The 21,737-nt window shown below is 41.3% G+C and overlaps 1 protein-coding gene across 2 annotated transcripts in view; it reads left to right on the top strand.

Annotated features, from left to right (window-relative positions):
- Positions 1-1,508: 1,508 nt before the first annotated feature.
- LOC126393276 (target of Nesh-SH3-like) overlaps positions 1,509-21,737 on the top strand; it is a 50,660-nt gene continuing 30,431 nt past the window's right edge. For both annotated transcript variants that reach the window (XM_050049293.1, XM_050049292.1), the window contains exons 1-6: positions 1,509-1,866; positions 14,685-14,864; positions 15,011-15,079; positions 16,833-16,965; positions 18,229-18,419; positions 21,530-21,573. In XM_050049293.1, the coding sequence (XP_049905250.1) occupies positions 1,758-1,866; positions 14,685-14,864; positions 15,011-15,079; positions 16,833-16,965; positions 18,229-18,419; positions 21,530-21,573 (726 nt within the window). In that variant the 5' untranslated portion in view covers positions 1,509-1,757. The remainder of the gene's footprint in view (positions 1,867-14,684; positions 14,865-15,010; positions 15,080-16,832; positions 16,966-18,228; positions 18,420-21,529; positions 21,574-21,737) is intronic.

Below are 21,737 nucleotides of genomic sequence, written 5' to 3'. Positions count from 1 at the left end.
TTCATGTCGTTTTAGACAACGGGAGGCTTTTAACAGATGACGTCCTGATGTCAGCTTTGCTGCTGTTTTAACAGATGACGTCCTGATGTCAGCTTTGCTGCTGTTGTTAGCTGTCCCTGTCAGCTGCAGCCACTGATGCTTTCTAGACATCGTGATTTCCCAAAACTGAATAAATACCACACATAGCAACACAAAACTGCTTTGCGAGCTCAATCATGTTGTAACTAAGATATCCGCTGGAAAAAATATCTTTTTCACGGACCGGTTATTGAGTTTGTTTACATGGTGGTGGAAGCTATGAACGAGCTAACCCTCGTCGGCTGAGTTTTAAAAATGCCAGCTATTTTGTTGCTTGATTGACAGGTGCTAGTGTGCCATGAGGACACCAACATGTTTGGTATGATTCACATGATGGACATTGAAGGAAGAAGCCAAAAAAAAGCTACTAAATTAAGTACTCTACTGTTGTCAGTATCATTTTAAGGTACTGGTATCGTCATTTTTTAATGATACCCAGCCCTGCATACCAAAGATGCCATCTGCAGATACTGTAGGAAGTGAGAATTTAAAAAATGCTGTCACAGAACCAGGGTTTTGCAGAATCAACCAATAGGGTTGGTGCACATACTATATGAAACTCAGATACTATTAGAATAAAGTATACATGGATATAAATAACCAGATTTCTAAAGTTCAGTGTAAATGCCTTGTCCATATCAAAACTAGGATCTAAAAGTGCTCAGTGTGAGACAAACTAAGAAAAAGAGATAAAGAAAACGGGGTATATATATATATATATATATATATATATATATATACACACATAGACAGAATAAGAACAATGGAAAGTGTCAAAAGGCCTCTGCCAATGGAAAGTGGGATTGCTGGGGACACACCAGACTCACACCAGCTCATACCATACCATAGCATAGATGCAATGTACAGATATTGCAGGAACTGATATTTTAAAAATGCTGGTAGTGAATATAATCCAGGGTTTTGCAGAATTGACCAACCTTTTTGTGTGGTGATAGGGTTGGTACATACCAAAGAGAAACCTGGATACCACCAGAATCATGTATACATGGATATGAATAACCAGATTGCTATGTTTCAGTGTAAATGTCTTGTCAATATCAAAACTGGAATCTAAAAGCGCTCAGTGTGAGACAACAAAAGAGAGAAGAAAGAAAAAGAGATAAAGAAAGCAGGATATATAGAGGGAATAAGAACAATGAAAAGTGTCAAAAGGCCTCTGCAGATGGAAAGAAGAATTGCTGGGGACACACCAGACTCAGCAGAGAAAAAAAGAGAACAGAAAAAAATAGACTGAGGAAGGCGGGAAGCTTGGAGAGAACTCTCACTCCTTTTCCAGAGAAAAGGAGTGTGAGATGGAGAGTGAAAGAAAAGGGGAGATGGGGGAGGGTAATGGGAGTGGGTGTGTCCGGCACTGTCTGTTCCCTCCCTCCATTATAGAGAGGTATAGATGGTGCAGGAGCAGCCAGAAGTCCAGTTCAGTGAGCTGCACTAGTCCTGAGAGCCACCAGCTCAGAGAAGTAGTCCAGCCACTCCAGAAACACCCAGCTCGCAATACTGCAGCTGCAGCACACATTAACCTGTTAGCAACAGATCCATTCAATCAGCAAGGTGACGCTGAGTGACAGCCTCTTATTTCTGTGTCTCTCACACTGAGCTGAGCTAATTCAGACCACAGGCAGCTTGTTACACCTGAGACTCAGAGCTGAACCACAGCAGAGATGATGATGGGGATGCAGCGACACTCACACAGCTTTCTGGTCCTTCTTCTCATGGTCTTCATCGCTGGGATAGTTCTCTGTGGTCCCTCGACTCCTCGCAGGAGCAGAGGTAAGTGACACCTGCAAGTGTTAATGTCTTCCACTGAGAAATCCACATGAGGAGATAAACATTACTGGATGCATGTGAGGTGAAAGTAAACATCAGTGTGATTGTCCCTCTGTTAGCCCTGTGATGCTCTGATGGCTTTTCCATAGTCTTTCGCTGCCCTCTGCCAAATGCATGCTGGGATACGCTTGAAAAGACAGTGTGTCATAGTTAGTAAGACAGATTGTTGTTTCAAGGATAAATGACAAGAGAACAGTGTTTGTGGCCATACTGAGAAAACCATTCACTGCAGAGTATGTTGAATGATCAGATGCAGTTTGGCACATATTGTTTGTATCATCATGAAGAAAGCTGGAAGCGTCGGACGTGCAGAAAATCCCCAAATACAAACAAAGAGAAGGAAAAGATTAACAAGTGGCTTAAATAGGAGGATAAGTAAAGGCAACATATTTCGCGTTGACATCTGTCCTCCTCCTTTTATACTGATATCTGCTGAACATACCATCATTAGTGGTTGCGTGTGATTATCACATTTGGCTTTAGATGGAGAGCAGGAGAAAGTTAATACCAGATTTTATTTTGGGTCCCATTCCAAGATTTTTAAAGAGCAATACACCATATTTGGAAATAAATGAACCATGCTTCTGTATTTTAATTCTTTGAATGTCAACTTTTGAGTCATAGTTCTTTAGGAAATGAAGGAATTTATGTACTTTGTGACTTAAAGTTGTATTGTTCGTGCACTGAGTAAAGTTAAATAAGTACATATTTGTTTCAGCGTTTGGGGACACATATGAAAGGGGGTTTAGGGGTTCGCCTCAGGCATCTGCCTCTGCATTCTCGCGAACTTTTATGCACCAACTTGTGCCTTTCTTCCTCAGTTTATGATGTAAATGCCTTTAACTAATCAGAAAAAAAGCCCTCTGCTACTTTCATGTTCTAAATACTGAGGGGAATGTCGCCCCTGTGTCACCCCAGAAATCTACGCCTATGCCTCCACAAAAGGCACCGAAATAGATTCGGAAGGGGATTTGAAAGGATTCATACTCAATACATGGATCTGATATTGACTTCTGCTGTTGAACCCTAAAACCTAAAAGGAAAATCAGCTTTCCTCTCCCGAGCCACCTGTCAGGCTTTCAAACTGCCTTGATTAGAAACACTGTTTTTTTTTTTTTTTACAATCCCTGCGGTTTATCCACATTTCTTTGAAATGAGGTGAGCAGACAGGGTGAAACAGGTCAGTTACCGCTCACAGGTTTTAATGAAAGTGTTTCCAGGTCGCGGGTCAGGGGTTAGACTTGTAGACGACCAGTTGGGGTGGCTTTTCCTGGAACTGTTCCCAACAAACAGATGACTTGATGGATGTGAAAGTTGGGTAATTATTTTCCTTCATTGCTTCAGGCAGAAGATTTATTTTACTTTCTCGAGCACAGCTCTTATTAAAAGATTCCTTTTTTTGTTAATCAAAACACCTGCAGAAAGTCTTTAAAATGAAACACAGACAGTGCAGAAGATATATCAGTTCTGGCCACAGCAAACCACACATGTCCAAACTGTTTCCAACACAGCAACATGGAAATAGTCACAGCATCTTTGCATTATATAAAACACCAACATACCAAATCCCAAAATGAAGATAACCAATGACAGAGCTGCCAAACCCTTTACCCTCTCTGAAGCAGTGTTTTCTTCTCCAACATGCCATAAAAGGCAGACAGACTGACTCTAATAAGCAGATTATATCGTACTGAGCCTCTCTCTGATTGGGATTCTCACTATGTTCTTGGAAAACAGCAAATTTTCCAGGAACATTTTCCATACTGCCTTGTTATCTCACTGCACACATACACATGCATACTGAACTCTGACTCTGCTCTGCAGCCACACTCTGCTTTGCGAGTTAAACTTTGGCGCCCCTTTGAAGACTTCTGATGGTAGTAAAAGTGATTTGAGGTGAGCAGACTATAAAGGGGTATGCACAGTGGAGAAAATAGTCTGCATCCAGTGTATAACTTTCAGGCTGAACTTGGCTTGCAGGCAAATCACAGTGTGCAGCTTTGGGAGCCGGATGAAAGGAAACTGTGTGTGTTTTTGCTTTGGGAGGAGAGTAAATCGTCTGTATCTCTGGTCTTTTTGGATCACGGCCCTGGTTTTTAGAGTGAAACATGTTACGGAATAAGGTGTGTTTTCTTTGTTATGTCATAGATGCTTTCACATAAAACACACGTCAGAGTTGTTGGACAATGTCTTCTTCCCAAGGCTTTTGATACCTGTTTATATATGCTGACGCTCTTTGTAATACAAGAAATTATTTGCCACTTCAGTACAATACATGTCTAGGAAACTGCTGCTGGGCCAGACAAAACATAGTCACATGTCACGTAGAGATTAATGAAGGGGAAATGTGGAAGCGGAGGTAGGAGATAAGAGGACAAGACGAATGAATTCCAGGCACTTTAGGAAGTCAAGTGAGGATCAGGTTGATGGAAAGACGGTCGCTGACACATATAGGTCGGCGGAGATTGAGTGAAGGTGGAGAGGGATGGGATGGAGTAGCGCCACAGGGGAGGGGAAAACAGCTGTTGCTCCGTCGAATCTGACAGGATGAATATATTGTGTGAGATCAGGGGACCAGCATGGAAGCCGCCAGGATTGGCGGGGAAATGTCGTAGTATGATCCCAGGCACGGCTCTCTCACGCTGGGGTGCAGGGTAAGGCCTTATGTGAACCTAAGAGATGGGATCGTTCCAGAGAAGGTCTGGATCAAGGCTGGAAGACAGGCCTGGGATATTCCCATTAGAGCAAATAAGTTCAGCTGTTGTTTGCACACCAGCTAAATAATTTCAAACCCTCGGTGCTCTGGTTGGCACGAGGCTCAGAGAAGTTTTCATTGCCTTAAATGAAGGTGACTGTTTTACCAAGGGAGCCATAAACCATCCATCTTTGTCTCCACGGAGCTGAATGCCAAGTCTACTCTTCCATCTCTCCTCCTCTGGGACAGAAACCTGAGAGGCTGAAATACTGTGTGCCAGAGCTGCATTAAAACACCGAGGAAGGACGTCACCTACAGTATAATTAATACTACACTTTTAGAAATAAGGGTTCCGAAAGGGCTCTTTCAGAAAGGCTGAGGTTGTACCCAGAACCATTTACTTCTGAAGAACCCTTTTTTGAAGAAAGGTCCCTCAAGAATTCTTTGAAAGACAAGAGGTCCCATTAAGAGCCCTTTTCATCCAAACAACAGTTTTTGGAAGAAAGAGCTCTTCAAAGATCATTGAAGATTCTCAACCATTAAATATTCAAATGTTTCTACATGTTTCAAATGGTATTCTTAAATGTAGAGGTATCTGGAACCCCCTCAACCAATTCATGTTCTGCCATAGTTGATATTTTTATCATCATTTCATTACCACGTGGTCTGCTGAAATTCTTCACCAGGTACTTGGCATTTTGAGTTCGGTTCTCAGTTTTGGTTCCCAACCCTACTGCACTAGTAAAAAAAAGTAAAGGCTTTGGTAGCAGTGATTTCACTGGCTGGGTTTCAGTCAAGGGTTTCACAAAAAACCCTGGCTGGGTTCTGGATGAAACCCTTGGAATATAAATAGGTTATTGGTAGAACCTCCTGGCTGGGTTTCCGTTAGCAACCTTAGAAGCTGGAAAGGTTCTGGATACAACCCCCAGAAAGGGTTCTGAGGGGAACCATTTACAGATGGCTCTAGATGAAACCCTTGGAAGTAAGGATGTCCTGATCCGATATTCAGATCGGTATCGACCGCCAATATTAGCAAAAAACGTGCATCGGCATCGGATCGTACTGCATGGAAAAATGCCGATCCAAGAAATCCAGTTTTTCATTAGTCCGATTCAGGTTTTCTGGCCAGCCCAGCGCTCCACAATTCAAGCAGTCCATTCCAGTGATCCGCTCCAGCACTTACTATCAATCCACCAGGCCAGCATGCAGACACACAGGAAACAGCAGCACCAGGCTGGCACTGACACTACAAAAATAACTGAAAAGGAAAGGCTGCATTGTTTGTTAAATGTCAACAATGTCTTGTGGTGTTAATCTATTTTTTATTTATTAGGGGGCCAAAGCACAAGTGTGTGGAGTCTTGCTGCTATTTTAATTTCAATGTTAGACATTTTAAAGATTTCTTGTGTTGATTTATTTTCTATTTATTAAGGGGCCAAAGCAGCCAGAGCAAACCAGCTATATTTTTTATTTAATGTTAATGTTTAAGTTTGTTTATTTAACCCTGTTAACAATAAACAGGTCAGTTTCTTTTACCAACTGTTGTGGATCATTCTAAATAACCCGATTAAGTTGTTCTTGTTAGAGTAATATCGCTTGATCAAACCTTTTCTAACATGACTGACAACAAAATAAGTGAATATGTATAATACGCGCTTGGATCGGATCGGTATCGGTATCCGCCAAAACTCAAGGCTGTAATATCGGCATCAGATCGGAAGTGAAAAAGCTGGATCGGGACATCCCTACTCAGATCGGAAGTGAAAAAGCTGGATCGGGACATCCCTACTTGGAAGATATAGGATTCTCGGTAGAACCTCCTGGGTGGGTTCTTGTTTGCAACCTTAGAAGGTGGAGTGGCTCTGGCTACTACCCCCAGAGAGAGTTCTGGGTGGAACCATTCACAGACAGCTTTAGATCAAATCCTTGGAATATATGAAATGGTTCTCAGTAGAGCCCCCTGGGTGGGTTCTTGATGAACTACTGGAATATAAATGGGTTATGGGTATAACTCCCTGGCTGGGTTTTAGATTGAACCCCTGGAATATTAACAGGTTCTTGCTAGAACCTCCTTTGTGAGTTCTTGTGAGCAACCTTGGTAGGTTGGGTCTAGAGTGAACTCTTGGAATATAAAAGGGCTCCTGGTAAAACTCTGTGACTGGGTTCTTGATGAAACCCTTCAAATATAAAAGGGTTTTGGTAGAACCTTCTGGTTGGATTCTTTTCAACAACCTTAGAAGGTGGAAAGGTTCTGGATATAACCTCCAGAGAGGGTTTTTGGTGAAACCATTCACAGATAGTTCTAGATATAACCCTTTATGTCGACTTCTAAGTAGAGCCCTTTGAAATGAAACCTTTATTAAAGGTTCTACAACAAACAAAAAGGGTTATTAAATGGTGACAAGTCGGATAACTCTATATGGTTAGGGTTAGGATTAGTGTGTGGAGAGTTATATATTGCACCAGTGCTAAGAGTCCCTGTCCTTATTTAGTCGCGGGGTGTCACAGTCTGTTGAGCTCAGCTGTGTTCTCGTTCTGCTGCTCCAGACAAACTGACATGACTTCATTATTCTGTGTCGCTTCCATCCACCAAAACCTCCACAGTTGTTTCAACAAAGAGCAGAAAAGTTCTTTTCCATTGCATATTTTGAAAACAAAACAAGCCTTGTAGTTCTGTTCCAACCTTTTTTTTCTTCAGATATTTATAGTTCATTAGTTCACACATCAGCATGAGTGGAAAGAGATGATCTCAGTGTATTTATTCTCAGAGTGTTTACTTTCATGCAGTCCTCCTCCTCATCTGAACCAACAGAGCAGAGACAGTGGAGCAGAAGAGAGCTGCCAGTGGTGGAAATCTGTGGTTTGATAACGTCAGACTGTAAATCAGGATGTGTTGATGCCAAACTATGTTTGCACGTTGGACAATGCACGTTTTAATATTTATTTTGAAACTCCAAACACACATAGAGATATCATGTTGTACAACAGTTCAAAGTGGACTGAGCGTGTTATGCTGACAACCCCATTAACCTACTCCCTTTCCCCGAGGATCATCCATCACTGCTGATGATCCAAGATAGCCGCTCTGCTGAGCCAAGGTTAAGTTTCCAGTTTGGGGGTGTTTCTTCTTTCCAGGCCAATAGGATTACATCCTCTGGTTATCGGTCCAAAACAGGATGAATACAACGGTAAAATGTTTATTGAATGATGTGGCATCGTTTATTTCATAATCGGACATGTTTATTGGTTGAATCCCAGCGTTTTGATGGATGCACTTGTACAGTAATCGTTGATGAGCTGGTTATATTCGCAGCGTGACCGAGGCAGACTGCTGATGTCATGAAGTTATAATTGAAGGGATGAGATTTACAGTATATTATTTAATAGACTATAGTCACCAACATCATGGGTGGGAGTGACATTCAGAAAGCTGTCTCCAAACTCTGTCACCAACTCTCCACAACATACAGATGAAACAGATTACAACAAAGATTTATTTTGGGCTATATATCATGAAACAGTTGGCATGTTTGCTGCTCACAACATTCCCCTGTGATAGATTAGTCATTATTAACATGGACAGATCATGAGACAATAGGCCATTGAGCATAAACATGTAAAAGATGTCCCACCCCTATACATATGGTATAATCATGACCAAGAGACTGAAATTGATTGTTTGCATCTCTTTGTTTGTTCTCTCAGTTGCTCAGTGTCTCTTCATAGTTGTCTTTCACCTCTTTGTGGTCATTTTGTCTATTTGTGGTTGTTTTATGTCTCTCTGTGGCTACTTCACATCTCTTAGTGGACATTTAACATCTTGTGGTCATTTTGTGTCTCTTTTCTAGTTATTTTCTGTCTCTTTTTAGTCATTTTGCATCCCTTTGAAGTCATTTTGGGGTCTTTGGAGTCGTCTTTGTAGTCATTTAGTGTCTTTTTGTATTTGTTTTGCATCTCTTTGTGGTGGTTTTGCATCTCTTTGAAGTCTTTTTGTCTCTTTTTAGTAGCTTTGCATTCTTCATGGTCATTTTGTGTCTCTTGGTCATTGTTTTGCATCTCTCTGTGGTCATTTTGTGAATCTTTGTAGATGTTATGCATCTCTTTTTGTTTGTTTTATGTCTTTCTGTGACCTCTGTAGTTATTTTGCACCTGTTAGTGGCCATTTTGTGTCTGTTTTTCATCTCTTTGTGTTCTTTTCTTGTCTCTTTTTAGATGTTTTGCATCGTTTAATGGTTATTTTGTGTATTTTTTTAAGTTGTTGTGCATATCTTGGTAGTCATTTTGTGTCTCTTTGTGGTCCTTTTGTGTTTCTTTAGCTGCTTTTCTACTGCACAAACCCCTCCCTAACATCTGGCCTTTTAATCTAATGGGAAAGGTTACAACTGGCACTTACTCTTGGGTCAAATGACTCTGCAGTAGTCACAGGTACAGTATTAATGGCTTCTGGCTCTGATCAGCATTGATGGAAACACAACACCCAGGTGAATGCACTACTTTTAGCTACTGGCGAGATGTAATGACACGCCACTACAAAAGACCATCCATCTTCATCCAAGTAGCGTTCGAACATTGATCCAAATTGGCCTGCACCGAGTTTAAGAGCAAGACTGAATAACTAAGAGATATATTAAAAGAAGTAACAAATGTGACGTTCTCACTGGCCTCTACTCTCCTCTCTTGTTTACTGACCTGTTTTCCAACCTGTCACAAACACACACATACAAAGGCAAACTCGTCTGCTGCTGAGCCGTGTACACAGCTGTGGTCTACTGGCAATGGGAAAGGAGTATCTAGCCTATTTTTAGAAGGTTTAAATAACCCACATACATGCACTTATTTTGGTGTAAAGTGTTTTTTGTGGTTGTTTTGCATCTCTTTGTGGTCTCCTTGTGTCCGTTTGTGGTCTTGTTTCATTGACTTTCCAGTAAGAAATGTTCACAGTCAATTTGAGCTGAGGCTCCCTTTCTGCCTGCTAGGCCTGTTCAGTAATCCATCCATGGTTATTAAGGGTGAGATTATGGATTCAATTATACTTTGGTTACATGTCTTTTGATGAGGTTGTAAATCTTCAGTGATCTCATGTATTTGACAGGGTCAGAGTCACTAGCTGGGCTGCCCTCAGGAAGAATTTAGATTCAAATACAGTCATCAATCATTATTTCCCTCACTATTCATCCACACAAACACACATATGATGACTTTGTGGCTTCGCAGTTTTTTTTACGGGTAAGATGAATGTCAGTAGTTTTCCTTTGTAATGTAGTTGATTGATTATCGGGACAATAACTGGATCCATTCCTAAAGCTTTATTCATTTTACTCTGGAAATACTGATAAGTCCTAACAGTCCCTAAGCTGTGTGTGGGCCAAATGGCCGAGCTTTGGATGGGTTGTCGTGGGACCGAGCCAGTGTTTGCTTGTACTGGAGTTCAAATGGCGATGCCAGGAGTTTCCTAATGTTTCATACACTCTGAGCCCCTCTCCCTCTGAGCCAATCTCACTTGTGTTTTATCGGAAATATTGATGGAAGAATCAAAACAAATGCCGTTTTGATAGGAAACACATAGCTGGAAAAGCACAAGGGTATTTTTCAAATCCAGGGCTTCCCCCTCTTTCACTGTCAGTGTCTGTTTTGGCGTCTGGCAGCTGTTGGCAGTAATCCTCATGAAAAGTTCCACTATTTCATTTAATGCTGAAATATGAGCCAAGGACATGCTGTGGAGAGTATAGTACAAGCCATAATCCAGGCAGAAAGTCTATCGTTAAGCCTCGTAGACTAAGAGGGGTGGAGGTTTAGGCCCCATAGATTTCCACTGCAGAATAAAAACGATACAAAACAGAGGATGGACATATAATTAAATTGACTAATTTGCTTTTAATTCTCTCTTGATTTGACAAGGGCTTGGATCATTAAATTAAAGCACTCTTAAATATGATAAAAACAGAACCACACTGCAATAAAATCAGGCTTAATTTAACAAACCTGTCTATCTTTCTGTTACCACTGTTCACTGTCTATCATCCAATCTGCACTGGTGTGGTTTATTATTTTTACATGTGCATTGGCCAACTGTCAGTCGTAAGTCACACTTCTGGTCCCACTGCGCCCATCTGAAATTTCTGCTGTTTATTAGCACGCCTGTTACAAATAGGCTAATTGTTAGCATGCCTGGTTCTTGGCTTTTTATTCCAAAGCCACATGACAGAGGCAAGTGATGAGAGAAAAATAATTTCACAGCCATTGATTGAGTTGGTTTGGAAGGTAACAACCAAAGTTCAGCACGAGTGTTGATAATGATAAAGATCATTAATCTCCAAGAGATAAAGCAGAGCATGATTGATAGGAAGATGGTCACATCCAAAATTAACAGAGTCCTCCTTAACATGCCCTGTTGACCTTTATGTCCAAATACATTCAAAGTTTCTTCCAACCCAAATACACAACTCGTACATCCATCATACATAGATTATATCACATAGGATTTGCAGATGATAAAAGTAACCTCTACTACATGCTTTCTGGAACTGAACATACATCAGTCACAATAGGTTTTTCCACCATCATTGGCCTGAGCGTTACCCTTGATGTGAACAGTTTTGGTGACCTCAGTGAGCTCAAATCCTCCAAAAATACCAGCAAATTAATGTAATTCTCTAGAGCTATAAAACTGATGTGGAAAATCTTGTACTCTGGGTCAGTCTTTATTTTGAAGAATAGCAGAGTAAACTGGATCTTACTTGAACATATGTTTATTACAACACAAATCTGATCAGAGAAGCCTTTGGTTCAGCAAGTGTGCATTAACAGAGATATACCATCCAGACAGTGTTATGTAACCCTTGGTGCGTTCTGTTTACCACTGGAGTCTAAACATCCACACGGTCCTCATCTTACAGTATCATTACCTTCAGACTCCCTGGAGCCTCCTCACATACCTGCATGCAGACAGTGAAGGATCTGAGGCCTCTGAAAAGATCTAAACCATTACCATAAATGAAACATACACCTTTATACAGTTATTATTATTGATGACATCATGGTTTTTCCACAATGAAACCCACATTACTCAACTGGGAAAGTGAAAACTTAATATACCTGTTGCACTGAACATAACCAATGATAACTTACCTACTTCTTCTTTTACTTAAAACATATTTATTACCATTATTCAACATTACAAAGCCAGCTTTCTGAGAACCATTTGTAACATATTTTGTATTTTCTAAAAGGAGGTGATATCAGATCATTCGCCTGCAGAGATTATTTTGCGGATCAGTGTTACATGCTGTCACTCAGTATCACAAGCCAAACAAGCTTGTTTGAGCTTTTTTAAATCACAGAAATCATTGAAGGGGTCCAGTTTGGTATCAGTCGGGATGACGGTCAGCAGCACCTCCAAGTCTAAGGACATACTTCTCTGCAGGATAACATTGGATAGCAGCCCCCTCTGGGTTGGGATTGAGTTACTACCCCAAGCAAAGGAGTTCAAATATCTCAGGGTCTTGTTCATGAGCGAGGGTAGAATGGAGCGTGAGATGGATCGGCGGTTTGGTGCAGCGTCTGCAGTGATGCGGGTGCTGCGCCGGACTGTCGTTGCGAAAAGGGAACTGAGTCAGAGGGCAAAGCTTTCAATTTACTGGTCCATCTACGTCCCAACCCTCACGTATGGTCATGAGCTCTGGGTAGTGGCCCAAAGAATAAGGTTGCAGATAGAAGTGGCCGAAATGAGATTCCTCCAAAGGGTGGCTGGACTCAGCCTTAGAGATAGGGTAAGGAGTTCAGATATTCAAAGGGAGCTCGGAGTCAGATAGTTGAGGTGGTTCGGGCATCTGATCAGGACGCCTCCTGGGTGCCTACCAGTCATGTCCAACTAATGGGAGGCCCTGGGGCAGACCCAGAACACGCTGGAGGGATTGTAAATCTGGTCTGGCCTGGGAACTCCTCAGGGTCCCCCAGGAAGAGCTGGACAGCGTTGCTGGGGAGAGGAGTGTCTGGTACTCAGCCTGCTGGCCCTGCAACCCGGCCTCGGATAAGCAATTGAGTAGTTCAGGCTAAGCAAGGTATTCCAGACATCCCTTTCTCCACCAACATTTTCCAACTCCTCCTGGGGGATCCTGAGGTGTTCCCATGCCAAATGAGATATATATAATCCCTCAAGTGTGCTCTGGGTCTACCCTGGGGTCTTCCGTCAGTGCCAGTACTGTGTGCTGACCCCTGGCATTGCAAACTGGCTAGCTACAATTGTTTTTTGTTTGAATGTGTGTTGTAAAATGTTTCAAGTGTGTGCAGCACAAAAACTAAAAGCAGTTTTCCCAAATTAGGTATTTTCATGCAGGACTTTAAGCATTAGCCAATCACTTGATTGATTCAAATAATGACCACAGGACCGGATTAATATAAGGAAGTGATATATGACGGCTAGTTGCCATTAAAGGCTTTATGAATAAATAAAAACCAACGCTGTCATGTCCAGCTTCAGGGTCAGCTCATTAAAACAATTACATTTGTAATTAACTGAGTTCACTTCCATAAAATGTTCGGTCTCATGTGAACTCAAGAAGATTTCCCACCTACTTTTGATGTATCACTTCCCTATGTTTGCTTGTAGTGTGTTGCCAAGTAGCTCTGTGAACCTCAGACCTCAGAACATGACCTCAGAACAAATCAAGCTGGCTTCGGTTTTATTGCGACCCACCCTTTGATGCCTGTCCTATCCAATATCTGTCCCCAGGCTCTGCTGATTAGGACTGTATTCTGTAAAAATCAGTTCTGGCAGCAAACGTGCAGTTTCTTGTAAAGTGATGTCAGTGTATGTCTGAGAGAGACAGACACACACAGAGAGAAAAGTATTACCTCATATCATTTTCTTGTCAAATCAACACAAGCTCAAGCTGACCTCACGTTTTACTAACCATTGTACACAGATTTTCATTTACAATAACAACATATGCATTTAAAAAGCCGAGACACAGACATTTACACCTCATATAAAAGCTTCAACATATGCAGTTTTTGATGCTCGTAAGTGGCAGATCCTTAACGTGTGTACTCACTATAAAAGTAATGTTATCATCCAGTTAGATAGCACACAATAAGAAGGGTTTTAAGGTACTTCCTCTATGTTAATGCTCACTTAAATTATATCACTGTTATGTTCAGTAAAATTTACACCTCAGCAGAATTTAAACCAGCATGAAGTCTGGGTTTCAGTCTGCTTTTAGAAGACTAAAATGGGATGACAAGACAAAGGAGGAGAAGAAGAAAAGCACTTTGTTAAGGGTAGTTTGTACTGCAGTTGACTCTTTGCTAAGTTCCACCCTTGGACACAGACTGGCCAATCATAATGTAGCATCAGGGTCTGACAACAACACAGCTGTGCTCCATTGACTCTAATACTTTTGGATTTCCTTAATTTTTAGGCTGGTTTTGTGGATTTGGAGCTAAATGTTGTGTCTGGGGCACGTCGTGTATTAATGATACTCGTTACCTGGAGAGGTTGGAAAAAGATATACATTTCTTCCCTGTTCCAAAACCAAAATCAAACCCTGAAAAGTGTAGGGTTAGCTAGCTAGCTACTGAAGATATAGCCTACTGAAAGCCAAACACCGTTCATCTGCACACACTGCGATGCCACACAGCTGGTTCAATATCAGCAAAGTTTCCCTTTATATTCATTGTCTTGTGTGGTGACCAGCAGTGATGTGGTGGTTCACGTTTACACTGTAATCTGTAGCCTATAGTTCGGCTTTAGCTTCTAACTATCTTTGTCTTTTTAACCTGTTCTTGCTGCTGAGTCAGTTTGACATCCTGGATATATCCTTCAAACACAGACTGAAGACCCTGTAGACTGCTCTATTTGATGTCATTCAAAGCTCTGAGACTCCTTTGGTCAAGCATTTGCCACGACGAAGGTCTATATTGACAGAAAGCTTGGATTTATCATTAAATACTCGCATTGGACTTAAATGTGCAGAAACTTTTGGGCGTTCTTGCACTTCACTGTGTCCTGAATGTTCTCAAAATTAAAGATTTAATGGAACACTTACGTCCTCTCCTGCCTCCCCAGTGAGACGCCAGAACATGAAAGTCCGTATCAACGCCACAGGAGACACCATCGTGATGAAGTTTTTGCGTCCCAGCCCTGACACTAAGCTGGAGGGTTACATCCTGGGCTATGGCAGCAGCATGTTCTCCAAACAGTTCATTCAGCTGCCTGAGAACGGACAGCCGTATGAGACTGAGTTTGGTAAGAGAGGCTTATGATATGTGTGTTTGTTCAGCCTAAAGATGAGAAGCTATGATGCACATGTGAATTGTATTTTTACCTTATCTAGTAAAAAGAGGGAAATAAGATCATCTATAACCTTAAGTTTGTTTTTCTCCCGTGTTTAGATGCTGAGCCCAAGTACCTTATCGCTGTCCAGCCCATCCCAGTCAATGAGGTGAAAAAGCAGTGCACAGGTAATGATTCTGTAAGAATTATAGGAAAACAAACCATCATCAAGGTGACATGATAAAACAGAGGACATGGGCATTGAGGGTGGACGTGGAGGTATAGGGGAGACCAGGGTGGGTTGTCACATTGTTCCCTTTGTGCCATAATTCTCTGGTATAATGTATGTTAGATTATTCTAGCCAGCAGCAAATGAAAGGTGAACATCTTCTCATTAATACATATATTTCCATGTAGACAAATCATTTCTAAAATTAGGTGATTTGTGAGTTAAGTCATGTTGTGAATTTGGGCTCTAGTTTCCCGGCGCAGCACAGGTGGCGCAGGGTGGCGAACCCCGCGCAGAGCTAGTTTCGAGCAGCGCAACCCGAGGCGCGCTCAGTTTGGTAGTTTGGCAGACCGAGGTGCGCTGAGATGGGTGTGGCGGCGCAGCAGGGGGAGGTGTCGACAGATCCAGCTTGGCGCAGTGACAGTTTCGTGCCAAAAGGCTTCGCCGAAGGTGCGCTAAAAGCTCGCCAGCTGAAACCAGGTCTACTGTCAGCGCAGGCGGAGCGCAGCCGGTGTAAGCCGAAGTTTGGCTGACCGGCGGACAGTGCGCACACGTCACCAAAACCTCACAGGCAGGTTTCCAGAATATCAGGCACATTAACGATGCAATAAATACCCAAAAAACCACTATTCAATGCAACTATCTGCAATCAGCACATAAATGTATCTCTATATCGACTGTCCCGTCACATCTGATGTCAGATCAAAGGGGATTGGCACCGTTTGGCACGTTTGGCACGCGTAATGGAAACCCAACCTGATTTGATTAACACAGCTGCAAACTAATGAGTTCACATCCCTCTCAGCCAACCACAAACAGCCACAGCATCAGATAGGGAGTATATATTCAGCATCTGTCATCTTAGAAAAGTCAAAAGAAAAGAAACAGAGTGAGACTGCGAGAGAGAAAGAGAGAGCGCGCGCGCACGAGAGAAACGCAACATTGATTTACAATTGTGGTGACCTCCTCCCAGTCTACCTTTGCATCATCAGCCCGTGGAGGTCTGCTCGCAGTTCCGTATATTCGGACACTGCGAGCTTGGACCTCCCGGACCAAAACATCAGTTTCCTCCTGGGAGAAGTTTGGCCGTCTGACGCTGCTGCTCTCTTCTGCCATGGCGAATTGAGTAAACTCTCATTACGCCTTCGCGCGGCGCATTTAAGGGTGAGGAGAGGGGCTCATTTGATTGGTGTGATGTGTGTAAAACCCACTCCACGCCTTCTCTCCTCCCTCTTTCCGACTTGCGCCGGTAGGAGGGACGGAGGTGGGAAAGAGGAGTAGCTGCGCCAGGGCGCACAGTGTGCCAAACTTACAAAGTCCGCCTGGCCACACCCAGCTGGTGAAGCGCAGGTGCGCTGCGCCCCCGCCGCGCCCGGTCTGCGAAACTAGAGCCCTTTGTGCCAACCAGCCCCATCAGTGGGTCAAAAACATTAATTAGTGGTTTTTGGGAGCTTTTATGTCACATTTATAGCAAATAAAACACACTTTTAACCGTAAAAAATAAAGTATTTTTGGCTGAGCTTAGCCGAAGTCACCACAAGTCCAGAGACAGCAGACTGTAACATCTATGAAGTCTGCAGGGGCTCCTAACCCATACAGATACAAAACATTGAACAGATATTGCATTGTTTGTAATTTTGTTTTTGCACATCAATTTTCAAGCATTGAAATAAAGTGATGATAGTGAATTAAAATGTCTCATTTGATCTCAGGTAAAGTGGAAATGCAGAAGCCACTACACTTGGTCATTGGGTCAGTGACGCCCAGCTCAGTTCTCCTGTCCTGGGGGACCCTCCTGAAAACTCCCTATGAAGGCAACGTCATGGATGACTGTCTTGAGGATGGGTAAGTTTACTGCGACACCGTAATACCTTCTGTAGGGGAGTTCAATGTTACACAGGGTGCATAATGCTGCCAACTTAAGCCCCTGTATTTGTTCACATTTTGGCAACTTTCCACTTTCCGTTACTTAAATACTGAAGAAAATGTTAAAACATGGTGATTGTCTGGCAAGTTCTGGATTTATGGATATTTATATGCAATTGACATCAAATGTTATGATATCCTCAGGAAGTATAAGTCGCACTGAATGTAAATGTATATAATGTATGTGTGTTCAGATTTGACTGAGTTATGACTCTAGAAGAAGGAGTAAGAATTTTGATGCAGTAGTTTTCCTGCAGTCTGCTGAGGGTTTTAAATGCCTGAAATCCCTCCACGAGACAGAGTTAGCACATTACGATTGTGCCTCTTTTAATATGCTTTTCAAATGATAAAATACTAAATACTTCTTTAACTGCTGTCAAACATGCACTGGGCAGACAGATAGATCGACTGGTACAGGTGTACTAAAAGAGAATCACACTAACACATGGAGATTCAATTTTCTGCCTTTCAATTTAACTGCTGGCTGTATTGTGGTTTTGTTAAGCATATTAACAGATCGCTCTCGCTCTCACACACATGCACTTGGCGCAGAGACTCTGGTATAACTACATAAACAGTAAATTATTCCCTGACGTCTCTCAGGTTACGGAGCGGTGGATCCAGGACAGCCTGTGCACACAGGTGTTTAGAAGAAGAGTCCACCCACACAGCATGTGAACAGTCTTCCTTCTTTCTCTCAAATAAAAAAAGCAAGGAAGTATTTGATAGAAAAAAAATCCTACGCTTTCTTTTGGTACAAATCCTTCTTTGTTTTATGTCTATTATTAGTTTCATATGTTTTCTGAATAAAGGAATAGAAGCATGTGCAGAAGCATCTGCCCTTGTGTGGGCATCAGGACACTGAATCCTGACTGCAGCTCATGCAGAAAAAAACACTGTTTAACTACACTGGAAACTTGAGATAGACTTTTTTCTCAAGAGCTGAAACTAAGATCAACCCCTGACCCTGCACTTGTTATGACTTTGTGAGACTTATTGAAATAAATACACATTACTGAATAAGACATTAAGATTTTGTGGCATCTGAAAGTACTTAGCGGTTCTCCTGTGACAAAATGGCAAATGCATTTTCCTTTTACTTCTCACACTCAGTTATTTCATTTACATGTGCAGGATTTACTGTTTATCTCCATGTTCTCTTTCGCTCTGTCTTTGGCTCAGACACTACACGGTGCGTTATCGTGAGAGGAACAGGAAGTGGAACTACCAGACCTGCCCGACTAGCGACACGGTCATTGACAACCTGAAGCCCAACACAGTCTATGAGTTCGGCGTCCAGCCCAACTCCAAGGACGGCACTGGAGTGTGGAGCAAGCCGGTCATTCACAACATCAGCTCCGGGGGCATAGAGGGTATGTTTGATGTCAGTTTATCACATGTATACAACAAACCACTACAAGCTGCGAATTCCCTAAACCTCATGAAAATCAGGCTCACGCAGAGAAAAAAAACCTTTAAGTCAACATAGTGCAAATATCTACCTACGAAATGAAACCACTCAGTGTAGGAAGGAAACAAAGTACAAAAAAATTTGATAATTTAAAAAATATATCAAATGATAGAGTAATACAACATCTTAGTAAATACTATATAATGACGAAAACTCTGTGTGTGTGTGTGTGTCTGTTCCATGTTTTTCTCCTCACTGACTTGGCCAATCCATGTGAAATTTGGCACAGTGGTAGAGGGTCATGGGAGGATGCGAATGAAGCAATATTACATCAATTGGCCAAAGGGGGGCGCTATAGCCACCGATTGAAATTGCAAACTTGAATGGGCATATCTCAACTGGGTGGCGCTATAACAACAGAAAAATGCTTAAAAATGGCTCAAATGCGACCAATCACTAGATACACCGCCATATTGGCAGGGTGTGTTTTGTAGATGACACATGGAGAGTGACGTATGACATACGTGCAACTAAGTTGACTGCCTGAACGAGCTCGCAAGCATCACTCCATTTTTTGTCAATGGAGTCTGGCTTTAAAGAGAGCATAGATAAGTTTCACTTTGTGATACAGAAGTTCTGTACAAATTAGAGCATATTATTTGCAATAAATGCAAAAGGTGACAAGTATTAATTGAAATTAATTAAAATAAAAATGAAAATCATACAAGCTGAAAAACTGTATTGTCCACAGAAACTAGACATTCACTCGATCATGTAATACATTTAAATCCTTAACATGACTTATGATGGCCCTCTATATATTTTCAGATGTATGCTGTTGACCCTGTATTATGTTATGTAATATACAAGTGATTCTGTCCAGTGGAAGGCTTGATCACATCTGTCTTATCCATTAAGTAGTGCTTGGTCTGTGAGTGTTTTCCCATAAACTTGAAATACATGTTTTGGCATAAAACAAGCTGAAGTCTATAAATTCTCGTTCATTTTTACTGTAGTTATGTTTCTCTGGATATGAGCCCAACAAAAAAGCGTAGGGTCCATTGAGATTGTTTTCTTACATAATCCTCTCAATTATAACTGATACCTCTTCCCCAAACACTGTTTCTGTGCATTTTGTGTTTATGTTTGGTACGTTTTTGTTGTATCGATTTAATTCTCTTAGTTTCACATATGTCTGCATTAATCATCAGTACTTTATGTAATGTATGGTGTGTATTTATAGACTTAGTGTAACTACAGTTTTGGTCAAAACTGAGTTATAACTGAAATTAAACCTTTGGATATCTGTTCTATCTTGTGACAAAAGTTTCTGGTTCTGGAGAAAATTGGGTGTGAAGCTGTAGTAAATGTAGTCACTGGGCTCTGTCTTGGGTTCCCGGAGATTTGGGATTCCATTGAAAATCGCAGTAAGCGTTTTATGTCGAATTGGGGAGAATGAGGGTGATGCCAACTACAAAAATAACAATACAATATTCGTAGCAACATTAGCGATGAAGATGATGATGGTGTCAAGTAATCCTAACTTAGGTCAAACCAGATAAAATAATACTTGATGTTTTGTTTTAAAACATCAATAAGACATCAATAAATCAAACCTATACAAACTGAATCTAGTAAGAAATGAAAACATTTTACCTCATGCTGCATACTGCATTTAGTAACTACAATTTTGTGCATTTGGGGGTCATAGGTCAAATAATTGATCATGGTTTTACTTTCTGAATACCTATTTAATAAGTGCAGTACCATTTTTCTCCCAATAACACATTTGGCTGTAGAGTCAAAAAGCTTTAGCCCTTTTTCCACTGCACAAAATACCCGCTAACACCTGCTAACATTTGGCTTTTTAATGTCATGGGAAAGGTCATAATTGGCATTCACACCTGGGTCAAATGACACTGCAGTAGTCACAGTTATTAATCAGCTCTGGCTCCGATCGACGTTGATGAATGCGTGAATTTTAGCCCCTTAACAAGCAAGATGCAATGACGTGCCACCACAAATACCTTCTGTCTCCGCCAATGCAGTGCTCAAATATTGATCTTAATTAGTCTGAGTTTAAAAGAGAGACCGAATACGTAAGTGATATATAAAAAGAAGACATTTTCATTGGCCTCCAGGCTGCGCTCTACTGTTTACTAACCTGTTTTCCAGCCTGTGACGTTGAACATGACACACCAAAAACTGCCCCCCCCCCCACACACACACACACACACACAACTGTGTTTGAATAGTTGTTTTATTGTGGATTTTTGTATCATATGTTGTATTTTAAATGTGTTTTGATTGGCTGCTACCTCAGCCAGGTCTCTCTAGTAAAAGAGATCTTCAGTCTCAATGGGGCTTCCTGGATAAATAACAGTTAATTAAAAAAAAAAAAAAAAGGCATACTCATCTTCTGCAGCTCTGGTCCACTGGAAATGGAAAAGGAGTCTATTGCTTATTTTTAGTGGGTTTTCCAGTGTGAAATAAACCCATATGCATGTGCTAATTTTGGCGGAAAAAGAGGTATTTGAAGCCATTTTTTTCTCAGTTTCAGTAGCATAGTTGGTTAGCTTCAGTTAGCCTTTGTAGGACAGTTTTATAAAGCAGAAATTTTCACCCTGATCATCAAGATTTCTGGTTTTCTGTGGACAATTTAAAAAAAAAAGGTTATATGTTTAATTAAGAAAAACCTGCACTTTGTTATATCACTTCATGTTATCACAACACTTGAAACTGAGTTTAGACAGTCTTTAAACCTTCTGCATGAATCTTTTCATGTACAAATCCTTTGACTGCTCATTCAGGGAACAGCTCTCTTGCTAATTCAGCAGTGTTTTCTTAACGGCAGCAGGAGACACAAACCAGTCCTACTGTAACAAAACCATCCTGTGGTTAACTTATATTTAGCCACTACCAAGGAACTCTCTCATTCAGTCTACCATGATGAAATGCATCTTGAGCAAAGCATGTGGTTGTGCAATGTGGTTTTGCTTAGTTCCTTCACTTTGTATTAGTTCCACTTGCGCTGATTCATTTATTGATTTCCATCTTGTGTTATGTTTCTAGAGAAAGCCATCAAGAAAATCTTTAAACGTCCCATCAGCCCTGTGGTATGTATTGGACACACTTAATGTCTTATCCAAGCATAACTAAAGAATTATCACTGATATTGTGAAGCTGTTTTGTTGCAGATTGTCTTACATTGTGTTGTATTAACATGTGAAATGAAGCAAGTGTCATAAAGTAGTGAGAGTACAGAGAAAGCACAGGTACA

Source organism: Epinephelus moara, chromosome 7, assembly GCF_006386435.1.
Source record: "Epinephelus moara isolate mb chromosome 7, YSFRI_EMoa_1.0, whole genome shotgun sequence".
Lineage (NCBI taxonomy): Eukaryota > Metazoa > Chordata > Actinopteri > Perciformes > Serranidae > Epinephelus > Epinephelus moara.
Note: the sequence above shows the minus strand (reverse complement) of the source record. Positions and strands in the feature narration are given on the sequence as shown.